This window comes from Pezoporus flaviventris, unplaced genomic scaffold (genome assembly GCF_033815535.1).
Source record: "Pezoporus flaviventris isolate CSIRO_AGI_PZ_B2104156 unplaced genomic scaffold, CSIRO_AGI_Pfla_v1 ptg000052l, whole genome shotgun sequence".
Classification (NCBI taxonomy): Eukaryota; Metazoa; Chordata; class Aves; order Psittaciformes; family Psittacidae; genus Pezoporus; species Pezoporus flaviventris.
In genome coordinates this window covers 348,607-362,348 of record NW_026892600.1, presented here as the reverse complement: position 1 = coordinate 362,348, position 13,742 = coordinate 348,607, and the positions used below count along the sequence as shown (strand labels likewise).

The following is a 13,742-nucleotide window of genomic DNA, read 5'->3' as shown; positions in this document are numbered from 1 at the left end:
TTAGGCTATGTGTGGTGTGCTCGTGAATGCCTATAGCCTTGGTCAGTAGAAACTGCAGACAACAGGATTTTTGAAGATCACACTCTTAAAGCTCACCTCAGTGAGCCAATAGGCTTTGCTTTTTCCAGAATGCTTTAGGTGACCTCTCTGTGTGAATTTTAACACTTTTAAAAATCCTGAAATGACAGCTTTGTGCTTCACCAACCTTGAGTCACTGTCGTGAAATTAGCCACTAGAGGGCACGAACACCTATCTCCTTCAACACAGGCAAATAAATCGCAATGAGCTTTGTTGGCTTACAGTTCTTAGGCCTAGCAATGTTATTTGCTTGCAGAAAACACTTCCAAAGAAATTAAACTTGAATGTCAAGAGTTAAGAAGAAGGGAGCATGTGCTTATTCGATAAGGTTAAGGCTTAATCTCAGGTCAAATCATTACACTGCTCTTACTTGATTAAAAAGATTTAGAAAATTTTCACGTTTACTGTAAATGTTTGTGCTATAGTAACTGGAAATAAAAAGCTTAAATGGCAAAAATGGCAAAATACAGAAATAGCATAGTGTAAGGGTTTAGTCTGGTCTTTAGTAGTGACATAAAGTGCTATTTAAAGAAATAAAGAGTAAGCCACAAATAGTAGTCATTACTACACTACTGAGAAAGCGTCATGATCACAGAATATTTAATTGCAGATACCTGGCAAATTCTTAATGAAACAAATAGTTCCAGTTTTGTGAACTGGAGCTCTTACATGTAGTAAATGTGTGCTGATAAAAAGTTGTCGTGATGTATTTCAGATTTGGGATTACTGGGAAGACTGGAGTCATTGTAGAAAATTAAAATTAAGGAAACAGTGCTTACCCCAATTGACTGAGGGCAGATGGTGGCATGTTATGTAGGTGTTGCTGTTGCCAGCCAGTCACAGAGCCAAGATGAAGAGCACTGGCTGTATTAAACCCAGAGAGAGATGATATATCTGCACTGCTCAGAGAATATTCTAGATTTGAAAACAGAAAAGACAATAATTAAAAGAGAATTAAAGAGGAAGCAATTAAATAATAACTAGCATCATAATTTTCATATGCCACTTTATAAGAATTTTAATTTTAATTATACCAATCACATTAAGTTGCAGAAGAGAAGTAGACCTTCCTCTTCCCTCAACTCATTAACTTTGGAACAAATAATACACTAATAATTACCCTGTAATTTAGCAGGGCTTTTCTGGATCTGGAAGATCAAAAGCATTGTCAGCTTGTATATCCACCATAAGTAAATATGTGTTCTCAGAGCGTTAAAGACTTGAAAAACAATAATGTTTTGGTTACAGTCTTCCTTGCAGAAGCCAGCATGCAGCCTGTGTCTGAGCAATGCACATCTTCTCTAACAGCATCATCTCCATACGCCAGCTTGGTCTATTCAGCAGCAATGTGCAATGGGAACTGGAAAGGATCTCTTGAGGCTTCATTTCTAGTCTTTCTCAGATAGCTGTGGGATAGCCAACAGAGTTACTGAACTCTGGAAGCCAGTGAAGCTGCTTTCTCCTGCTACCCTTCTGACTTTAAGGAGGTACACTCAAGTACGTGAAATTACCCATGGCATTAAGAAATGTCTTTTAAGTTACATTTTTTATTAAAGCCAAAGAAATAAAGCTATCAAAGAAGTTTTCCATTCAAACAAAACAGCTAATTTTAAAATAGCTATGTCTCAAGTTAGTGACAGACAGAGGGTAAGTGAATGCTGTACGGAAGCATATCAACTGCAATTTTTTCAGTTTCTCCCCAAAATGTTAGGTAGTTTGTTAGTTCTGAGACAGACATTTGTCATCATGTTGCTCCCTCCCCCAGTCTTTACATCTTGCTCCCATACTTACCAGTACCATATGTTGTTGAGATGGCTGATGGGTATCCTCCCATCCCTTGCCCTGGTAGAGTAGGAGTTGCTACGGAAACCACTGGAGTAGCCAATGACTGAGCAGACTGGGAGTTATTTATCCTCTGATTCTTTTAAAGTAAGTAAAATAAACATATTATTGACTAGTTTTAAGTCAGTATATAAGCTGTCTGGGTATGTTTTGTGATACATAGTCTGATAGGAATTTCTAGAAATTAACCATTTAACATGTGGCTTTTATGAACTCTGCCAAACATATCATTTACAAGCCTTCAAGAGACCAGTTGTCACCATAGTAACCCATTACATCAGTATCTCCTAGGTAACTGAACTAGTAACAAGTAAGATTGCTTTTATTGTTGGTAGGAGAACGGATCGTGTGAAAAACTAATGGAATATGTAAACTCTATTCCAATTGTTTTCCTTTTCACTCAAATGGAGGGGAAAAATAATAAAAAATAGAGAAGTGATAGAAAAAACCCTTAACCCAGCCCTACTGGACTATATGATTTGAAAGTGACAGCACTCCAGGATTGCTGAACACGGATGTCTTTCCAGCAGATGGTGCTCTGACTTACTTCATTTTTGTGCAATGAAACAAACTTCCAAGTGTGTTAAGACAACTCAGCACTTACACACTTATTTTTGCACCAGGGCACTAGATGTTGCACTGTAAAAATTGTGCTAGAGAACTCTAATCTTGGGACTGGCAAGATAAAATGACCAGAGAGACACCAAAAAATATGTCATGAGGCTGCACCATCTTCAGCAGCACAAGTTTACATGCTCTCAAGACACCAGCAACAAGCAAGCTTTATCCTAGCATATATTTAGCTTGAGTATGTGCAACAACTGCACCTGGTCTTCCATACTGCTGCATATCAGAAACTATGATGGCCTTGTTCAAAGTAGTTACGGTAAAGTTTCCCAACACTTCACCTACACAAGTATCAATCATACAAAAGAACGGATTTTCTTTTCCTTGTTATTAAGATGAACATCACTACCACTTACCAGGAGCAGATCAACATCCTCAGACTGAGTGCATAGGAAAGGAGCATTAAAAATTAGTGAATATAAATATTTACCAGGATGCAGATTTCTAGCTTAGGGAATAGCTTCATCTGATGATAGGGCAGCAAATTAAACACTTTCTGAGTATAGTCTTGAAAAATAACACCTCACAGATCTCTTTGTTTTCCTTCTGATGGGGTGTTTGTCTCAACTGCAAGGACAATCCACCCAGTTTGCAGCACAAGACTTTCTCTAAGACTGTGTTGCTGTACCTGGTTTCAGGAGACCTCACCATTGACCTGACCCTTGGAAAATATCAGTTTCAAGGACCTTGGAATAAATCATTTGATGTAGACAGCTTGTCACTGCTTTGGTTGACTTTGAACATTTTCCTGTAGGAGACCATTTGTTACCTCTCCTTTCAGAGGGCAGCACCACATTTAAGGGGAGGGGATTAGTTTGATGTTCAAAGTTAATTTATGACGTGTCAAGCTGAAGCAGCCAACTTGGAAGTTGTTTTAACAGTATCTGTTACATAATGTAAAAACATGCTTATCGTGTCACTTAAATTTACCATCAAGATCCTTTTCAAATTAAACTCACTTTTAATGTTAAATCATTCACGAAAGATTTGCTTGCAACCACTAACTGACTTTGGGAAGGGAACTACAAGACATGCATGATGCCTTTACGATTCAATCTTCTCGCCTGCCTAAATTTCGTTAATGCTGGCAGGAGATGCAGCAGTTTCATGCTCCTTTTTATCCTATTCCATCTATTTACTACGTCTTATCATTACAAAATGAAGATCAGAGTGATAGAGTTCAGGTTAATTTATGTGTAGTTAAACTGCCATCTGATGAGAGTCTGTGTGGTTAAACATTTAAGAAAAACACAGGAGGTTAGCAATACGCAGGGTTAAATCCAGCCGTTATAACAAACCCAGGATAAGCTTTTCCAGCTACTAGGAAAGAGGGTGAAGAAGTTTAGACTGTACAGGACACAGTTCCTATTTTGCAACTCAGTAGGAAAAAGGGAGGAAGTAAATACGACTTCATAAAAGCAATCAAACAGGCTTTGCCTACATCCTCATCTCAATGTTGAGCCTTAAGATCAGAGAGAAAGACCAAAAAACAAAGAATGTGGAATGTTATTCTGATTGTAGTTTCTTGAGCAGGCTTGAAATTCCTGAGTATCTCTTATGGGAAGGAGAGAAAAAAAGGCTTTGAAAATGCATTACCACTGATGGCATTGTATTCTTGCTGCCAGGTGGAATAAGCACACGGAGATCTGGTTTACGATTATTCATTCCCAAATTCATTGGAGGCGGAGATTTTGCTTGCATATTCTTGTTCAAGTTGCCAGGTGAGACCAGCAGACCTGGTGAGTTGCGGGGGTTGCCATATCCATTCCCTGTTTAGGTAAAATAAAAGAAAAAAAGAGAAGATGAAAAAAGAGAGAAGGTTTATAAACTCCAAGATATTTCTTTAGACTGAACACTAAATATGTCAAATAATAAAAAAAAAAAAAAAAAATCAAGGTAAATACCTCTGTCATGCAATGTGCCTTTATAGGAAAATACAACACATGCCATATTTTCCTATCCTATTCCATGTATAGGGCAGGTAGTGATAAGACAAGGGGGGATGGCTTTAACCTGACAGAGGGGAGACTGAGATGAGATCTTAGGCAGAAGTTCTTCCCTGTGAGGGTGGTGAGGCCCTGGCACAGGTTGCCCAGAGAACCTGGCTGCCCCATCCCTGGCAATGTTTAAGGCCAGGTTGGATGGGGCTTGGATCAACCTGGTCTAGTGGAAGGTGTCCCTGCCTGTGTCAGGGGGTTGGAACTGGACAAGCTTTAAGGTCCTTTCCAACAAAAACTAATCTGGGATTCTGTGATCACTAGAACAACTGGTGTTAAAATATTTTCACTCAGGGCAGCTGACATCTCAGCAATGTGCTGAAAATAACTTCATTATGCGACTCTTGTTTGCTGCACTATGGTATATAGCACAATACACTGCACTCAAAGTAGCCAAGACCTGTTTCTCTTACAAGACAATCAGGATAATCAGACATTCTTATAGCTTTAAAGAATGTTTTCTCGACAGCTACAGAGGATTCTGCCTTTCCTGACTCAGCCCTTTCCAGGTCATGATTTTGTTTTGTTTTTAAACAAAGGATTTGTGTAGCAAGGCTGTAATTACCAGAAGAGGCAGGGAGAGGACTAGGAAGATTCTTGAGTGTTTCTGGCTCAAGAGTGTTTCTGGCTTTTTGGACCTGATTCTGTCAACACTAAAGTCAATGGTAGCAAGAGCATAACCTTATTTGGAAAATACCACCCTATCTTTCATCCTCATCTCCCTGCTGCTTTCTGCATGCCTCAGGAACAATTCTGACAGGCAAATGCTTCATTTGCCTTTTTCAGAAGAGGGTTCTCTCCTCTCACCATGCAATACTGACAACTGTGTATCTGTAAGGTTACTGACCTACCATTCTACTGAAAATGAGACTTTCATATTTTATGTGCCTAATTTCACCTCCTAGCCATGCAAAGAGTGAGGAAAGAGATGACTTCCTAGTGTAGCCTTGGACTTCTGTCTGCACAGGCTCAAAAGAGAAACACAAACTGCTTGGTCATAGAGAGGGAATAGCATGAAAACTAGTACAGAAAGAGGGAACTTTCAAAGATAAATGCCAAGAAAGCAAATGCTAGGGGAGGCTTTCTGTTCTGCGCTCGTCTTCCATCCAAAGCTCGCAAGCTGAGACACATAGAAACAATGTGGGAAGAAGCGCTAGTGAGTGTGGCTGAGTCCTGTGAGCCGGAAGCCCTGGACCTTCAAATTCCCTCTGTAGTCCCAAAGTCATTGAAAAACTCAGTATCTCACTGGTTTTCATACATGAAATTGGGTTTACAACTCTAGAGGACATAAATGGATCATGAAACTAAATTTCATAAAGTCTATGATGTGGACATAAAAATGACAGTACACAAGAGTGAATCTGTCATGGATTCGTTAGGATAACTAAGTGCGCTCAAGCATGACTAACATTAAATCATGTTACTAATCTCCAAGCACATCAGCTAATTGGATTTATCACATCAGCAAAGTCCATGAAAAAATAACCGTCAAAGGCACTTAAATACAAAAATAACACTTCAAGGTCTGAAAGACCCTGAACTGTGAACACTAGACTTGGGACAAAGGAAAAGTATCACAAAGTGCCTGACTTCTGTATTTGTGAGGCACCTTCAGCCACAGCTCTGACCTGGCTTGGTTATTCTCATGCTTTTTAGTATCATGTTGTCCTCAGCCTTTGTAAATAGGAATTAACATGAAAATTTAGAAGCACTCAGTATTTCAGAGATTTTGTATTAAAATATTTTTCATAGTCAGTCTTGTTATTTCCTCAATAATAGTGAGATAAAATGAGTTAATGAAAAAAAGGGTATTTTACACTTATCAAGCTAAAATAGCTGAACGCTGTCAAGGATTTTCCATTTTGTGTCAGTAGGCTGGTTTTTTAAATGGACATTTGCTCTCAACATGGATTTGCTACATATTGTGCTCTAACTGATGCTATGTGTTACCAGAGGTGGCAAAATTATAAGGGGCATTTCAAATATACAACAATATTTTCTCCTAGAAAATTCAGTGCCTTTTTAAAGGTGATCTGTTACAAATGAAATCCCGAAAAACTAATGACGTGTGGAAGTGATCGACAGAAGAAACTGAAGCAAAGTAGAGTTTCTCTGGTGCTGGTTTCATACAGGATCTGTTTAACCAACAGGAAGTAAAACTGTCTTGTGAAATCTGTTGTATGACAAGCATTTGCTCAGAAAGGGAAAATGAAGCTTTCTGAAGAAGCAATGTATTTTATTTTAGCTCTACAATATACAACCTAAGATGTTTAACTTAACAGCATGCACTGTAATCTCTATGTTTCTATGGCTGTGATTTGCAGAGAATAGAAACCCCTACAAGAAAAAACTCCCACTTTCTACATAAAATTTACTTAACATAATTCACTTTAAAGTATTATGAGAAAAAAATGCATCCATATATAACTTTACTCTTCAGAAACTTTTGCCTGATATTTATATTACTTACCTACTGATGTACAATATTTTGGACTATGATAACGTTTCTTACATTTATATTTTTAGAACACCAAATTATTTTTAAGAACTACTGCAATCTTCTCTTTACCAGTAGATTTCTGCTGTTCATGGCACATTATGCCAGCTAGCATTTTGGAGCCATATAATAACCATTCCTCTTTCCAGACACCAAATTGTTACCCTTTCGGTATAATGTGGACTCAGGAATGTAGAACTGTGGACCTTAAAACCAATGATACAGAAACCCATCATCTGAAAATCAATGATGAATGCATGCATGCGGTTTACAGTTAAGAAGAGTCTGCATTTAAACCAGCTCTTTAAACTGTATCCTCTTTACTCAGAAAGCTGTGGCCTGCTCCGAGGCAGCTGTCCCACCTTCAGACAAATCCACTGAAGAGAATGGCCTCATTTACATTCAGAGGCAAAAAAAAAGTATAAGATTTCTAATATACAAATTAAACTTTCCTTCATCCTATACTTTAAAATTACACTCTGCCTGGACAATTATCAATTTAGATGTGACTGTATGCAGAACACTGCATTTCACTATCCACTTGAAAGCGCAAAAATTATATGTCATGTATGAATGGATTTCCTGATTATAGATTATAAGAAAATGAAAAACAGATGGATTTTAGAGCAAGTTGGCTTTACATTTTTATTTGGTTAAAAGCCATATTTTTGCTGGAATAGAACATTTTGAAACATTACGGATATAACTTGCAATGCATAATGAAAATAAAAACAGTAGATACACAAGTTTTAAAGGGCATATGTCAGAATTTGCAAATTTACAGGATTTTCAATTCAAGAAGTTTTCAAAGAAAATTATTTTTCCTCTTGTTGTTTGTTATACTGCCTTGAAAGAGTAAAAATATTTTACACAGAAAAGAGCTTGTTTCTAGACAGAACTAATGGAGCAGCACGTGTCATGAAATGCAGTGCCAGACTTTGTATTTGGACTAATGGCAAAATATAAAGACAAATGCTTTCTGAGCATAGAATGCTCTTCTTGGGCATGTTCCCAAATTCTGCATTTAGGCACAAGTGCCATTGACTTTAGAAAGAATTATGTCCAAGTACAGACTGAATGATTAATCCCTGCAATGCCACTTTATGAAAACATCCAGTTATTTTTGTGCACAAGCAGTTAGTCAAGAAGAATTATTAAAAAAAAATAATAAAATCATTTACTCATGGAAAACCATGATTTTAACAAACATTATAAATTCGTGTACTACTCTCTTAAATGGTCACCTTCATGTTTTAAGAATGTAAAGATATGAGTAGGGCACAAGTTTATTCAGGACAGGACAGAGAGCAAAGTTTACTTCTCCTTTTTTATCCTCTGTTAGTAACACCTGTACCTTACAGGTAGTTTTGGTTGTTGCTGTTACAATGGCTGGAATTATTGACATTTTGAGTTAGGGCAATAATTCTATGCGGAGCATTTAAACCAGGAAACTTCTCATGTGTTAAGGTAACACAAGTGAGGGAAGAATAATTTATTTCCATGTCTCTCAACATTCTTGAACAATACTGTCACGATTCTTTAAGTCTAGAAAATTTTGAAAATCTTTATATTTTTCTTTTCTTGAAATCTTGAACCTGTCATGTCCCTACTTGTTTCTTTTTGATTCATGATTTCAAAGATAAAAAAAAAAATAAATAAACTGAATGAATAAAACCCTATGGTAATCCTAGAAAAATGAAGAACAAGACATACAATCTACATTCCCTTTCTTTTATCTCTCTTTTATTTACTCTAATGCTTCTCACTGACCCTATGCTTAGAGAATTTACAAAATCTTTAGGAACCTGATATGCCTACCTCCCTTTAATTTTAGTAGGAAAAGTGCTTTCAGATTCTCAAGGGAGTCTCAAAAAATATTAATGGTCATTTCAAGTTTCCAGCAAGTATATGCTCTTGCTTGTGGAAATTATAATAATTTTTCCAATTTTTCCTGCATACTATTTCATGCAGGATTCCTGCTTCTTACGGGGTTATATTAAATGCACATGCCATATATATGTCATTATGACTGATTGCTAAGCCTATCAAAAAGAATGTTAAATTTAAACTGAATTTATATAAACATGAGAGCCAACTATACTACAATTTACCTCCACTTCAAAATACATGTATATATAAAAGAATCAATGCAGGAATAGAAATCTAGCTAAATTCCCAGTTTTGTACCAATATTTTTTTTTTTTTTTAAGAATAGGAGGAGAATGAAAAGTACCTCAACAACTATTTTTACATTTTTAGAAACCATACAGAAATAATATTAATAAAAAGTAAAGATTCCTATAACAGTATAAGACTAAGCTGATGTCCAGGTCCCCCTGTAACTCATTCATTCCTGCCATGCAGGTTGTAAATCTGTCGGTGGGAATTTCTTGCTCTTCAAGTCTAAAGCTATGTAAAGGTCTCTAATGGCAATACAGTTGTCAAAATTATTTCTAACCCTTGGGGTAGTGCCCTATAAAATCTGACACATCCCTACAATCTACTTTATGTGGGCCATTTGCAGGTGTACACTACTACTGCTGCTGCTAAAAGGTATGTGTATCCCATACTGCAGTAACTGGGGTCAGATTTCATACAGTCATAGAATCACAGAATCAGACTGGTTTGGGTTGGAAGGGACCTTAAAGCCCATCCAGTTCCAACCTCCTGCCATGGGCAGGGACATCTTTTACTAGACCAGGTTGATCAATACCCCATCCAGCCTGGCCTTGAACACTGCCAGGAATGGGGCAGCCACAGCTTCTCTGGGTAACCTGTGCGAGGGCCTCACCACCTCACAGGGAAGAACTCCTGCCTAAGATCTAATCTAAAACTGTATTATCTGTCTTTTAGGACAGAGATGATGCTTCTCAAGCAGAAGCTGAAAGAAAAGTAACGGCTCTTTGGCCACTTAATGCAGAACACACTGCAAAACACACTTTTGTAAACCTAAGGACATGCTGTGAGTCTAGGAGGGTAGAAATCTGAGATGCTTTTTCAGTCAAATGGAGAAATAGATGAGTTTATGTAGATATAGAATGAAAGACTATGAGAACAGAAACCTGACCTGTTTATCACAGGCCATTAAACTTCACACAAATACTTTACTGCTGAGTCAAGTGCATAACTAAGTACATGGCACTCACCAATACTGTGGTTATGTTTTGTGGCTATTATAAGATCTGTATTTAAATGTTTCTGAAGTAGTTCTTGCACCAAGTATACTTCCACTTCAGCGCAGGCGTTCACACCTTAGTAAAATAAATGTAAATGTGGCACCTGACTGCCTACGGGATTTGCCTGTGGCTACCCACATAAGGAACTGTGAGCAACCTTTCAAAACATTCCTTATTGCAGTTAGGTTTCCCAAGCTGCAGGTAGGTATTTCAGCACATCTCTTGACTCCCTCCTTGCAACCTTTGGAATAGGGCTACCTCTCATAGGGTCTGTTGCAAATCTTACACTGAGAGAAGGGGGAGTGGTCTTCCTTGTTCAAGGATGACCATCCTTAATCCTCCCTAAATTGCAATTGTTGTGAAGAATCACTTAAGAAAATTACACAGTGGTTCTCAGTTTTGTGCTTTATAAATACGACATGTCTGTAGTTCAAACACATGGGCACTGCATGGCGAGCATCTGAATTATATTCCTGTATGTTACGACTTCTTAAGGTTCAAACAAATGTCAGAGATCACAGAGTCATTTAAAAGGGCTGTTTACCATGGCAAAACCCCTACCCTTCCCCTGTCCCATTCATGGTAGCTAGTACCATGAGGATCAGGCACAGGGTGATGTCCTCAACCTTGTGTGGTGCTACCCACTCACTGTTCATGTCTGCAAAGTTTAGTCCATGCTCTACACTAAGGTTTATCTAGTATCTCTAGGAGAGGTCAACACCAAAACCCATGCTCATCTGAAATTTAGCTTGTGCAACAGCTTTCCAAAAAATCTTGCAATAACTGACATAGGCTTGATCTGTTAATACGTGCAGCATGCACAAATCCTATGTGGTCCTCACCCATCTGAGATAAGCCTCTCTCAAAAACACGTTTTCAGGACTTAGCTGGCCTCTTACAATTGTAAATTAATTCTTATTCCAGTAAACCAATTAATTAATGCATATTAGGAGCTTGTATCTTCCTCCATTTTGTATGCTAGCTGAAACGATGCTCCATTCTAGTCCTATTTATGCGCAAAACAAGCTGTATTTTTCTTTTTTTTTTTATTTAATATGAACTGTTCTAGAGTCAGAAGAAAGGAAAAAAAACACACCTGACAAGCCATAAAAAAAATTTATTACTGAAAAGTATAACCTTTTCTAAAGATATACAGGAGAAAGACTTCCTAGGACAAGTAGAAGACTTACCTATCTCTCCTCCTGACTGCCTGAGTGAGAGTCTTTGACAAATCATCTGCTTTTAACAAACTGTTTGCTGACAACAAATAATTTCCCTTTTTTTTTTTTTTTTGGGTGCTTGAAATCAACTATCATTTTGGGGAAATTGAGTTTTAATGGAAACTATTTCAAGACAAGAAGCAACTCCCAAGTATAAACTGAATACATTATTTGAACATAATGAAATTTCTTGCTTCCACAAAGAAACTTTAGAAATAACCACGGTTTTGTTTTTGTTTTTTTTTTTCTTTTTTATTTTAAATGTATAGCTAAACTGTTGTTTTTTTGTTAAATGCACAATTACTGAAAATTAAAGACTGGATAATTGAAAACTGTGTCACGAAAGTTTCAGGACTACCTATACTAAAGGCAAATGATATATACTTATATTTTAAACTTACCAATGTTATTAGAACAGATATGCACATAAAAGGGAAGTGTTTTGCACATAGATAATACTACTTAGATTTGTTTAGAAAAGAAACAAAATCAGTAACTAACCTATCCTTATCTCCTCTGGCTTTTGTTTCTGGGAGACTGCTCCAACTGCTACCAGAGGAAAAATCAGCTTGCAAGAGATTTGGAAAACAAATAGAATTTATGGACTTAATATCTTACTTGGGGAATCATGTTAAAAGTTAAAGAGCAGGGGTCATGTTAACTTAAGCCAGGAGCTTCCATGTGTGGCTGCAGTCCCAGCTTCCAGAGGTTAAAAGCATTTATTGCTTGCTTTCTCACAGCAAAGTCATTGCTGCATTCCAGATCCAGGAGGCATCAGCTATCTCTTTCAGGACAGGCATGAAATACAGATGTTTGCTAATTTGCAGTGCCTTTTTCTATATTCTGAATTTGAACAAGAATATAGATTGCAGTGTGCAAAACCAAGACAGTATGATGTCTTAATGAGCAAGAATGCACAGACAAAAATCTCAGTGAAATCTCTGTCTCACTGAAGTGAAGCATAAAATTTCCCCAGACTTCATGAGAGAAAGGATTTTACCTAAATAATCCAAATTATTCTTGAGAAACATTTGAAACTGCTTGTCATAAAGGAAAAGAAGTCAATCATGCCTGCCTTTACAAACCCACTTACAAAGAACCACAGCTTATATGACTCACTTAATTGTTCATTACATGTGAACTTAGGGCTTTTTTCCTTTCAAGCTGTCTCTTTATAAATACAAATATTGAGACTGTTGATTAAAGAGATGATGAGACAGAGGATAACTAAATAAATTACTAAGTCAATAATTACACAGCTGATGGAAACCTAATAAAGGCCAAATTTTCACAGATTTTCACTGAGGTCTACTCAGTTTTTGTGGATGTCTGCCTTGGTAAGAGGCAGACATATGAGCTGGGCTAAAATGCCTGCATTCAACCTTTGTATATGACACCCATTGCCAAAATATTTTTAACTTTTACATGGACAGCAGCATCCATCCTTTCAAACTTAACCTCAAAGTTTGACTGATGTGGTTTTTACCTTTCTGAAAACAGTCTGAATAAAGTGTGTAAAACAGATCAGTTGGTTAGGGCAGAAATAGGACTTAATTTTGGAAAGGCCTGTATTGCTGCCTACACAGATACGAAACTGAGGTACTGTTACATAGGCAATTTCCTTCATACTGTTTATTAGAGCTGTTAGACAAGTTCTGGTGTTCTTTCTGCTTTATCACACATCTCCTGTCTATAGGTACTTCCCTTAAAACACTGAGGAAAAAAAAAGTATATATTTTCCTTATATGGAGGAAAGCTTGGAAAAGAAACAATGGCATAATGTGAGTGGAAAAAGAGAAAAGGAGAGCTGTTATGTTTTCCATTTCTTATCCTTCTTTATGGTTTTAAGCCAACCTGCCAATTTATGAGTTTTTATTGTTTGGATTTGGCACTATTGGATCACAAGCTCTGTTATGAATGACTGCATGTTCTCTCTTTTGGACTGTAAACTTCCTTGGACAGGAACTATTATTTACTATACTTTTGTACTGCATCTTGCCCAATCTTTGGATCAGAGGTCTGTGGGTGACTGCACTCATCAAATAATATGGGAAGGGCAATGACTTATCATGCTTTCCCTGGCAAAACCAGTCCTAACAGGTTGCCCATAAACTGTGGTTTGGGAATCATTGTTCCAAGCTCACTTGTTTATTTAACATATTACACACTTGTAGAGTAAAAATATTTATATAACCTTTTAATTCTCTTTTTAAAATATTTTTTTTATTTTTATTTTTTATTTTTAGTATTAGTTTGCCTACTTATAGTTTCAAAAGATTAATGCAACTAGGTGCCTTCAAAATCC

At 37.1% G+C, this 13,742-nt stretch overlaps 1 protein-coding gene across 13 annotated transcripts in view; it reads right to left on the bottom strand.

Moving 5' to 3' along the window:
- The window catches only part of MEF2C (myocyte enhancer factor 2C), a 123,087-nt gene that overhangs the window by 10,514 nt on the left and 98,831 nt on the right, over window positions 1-13,742 (bottom strand). For 8 of the 13 annotated variants that reach the window (XM_061468818.1, XM_061468805.1, XM_061468810.1 and 5 more), the window contains 4 exons: window positions 4,144-4,316; window positions 2,904-2,927; window positions 1,870-1,999; window positions 858-993 (listed from right to left, as the gene is read on the bottom strand). In XM_061468818.1, coding sequence (XP_061324802.1) covers window positions 858-993; window positions 1,870-1,999; window positions 2,904-2,927; window positions 4,144-4,316 — 463 coding nt within the window. The remainder of the gene's footprint in view (window positions 1-857; window positions 994-1,869; window positions 2,000-2,903; window positions 2,928-4,143; window positions 4,317-13,742) is intronic. The other 5 variants (XM_061468817.1, XM_061468812.1, XM_061468816.1 and 2 more) reach the window with 1 other exon arrangement.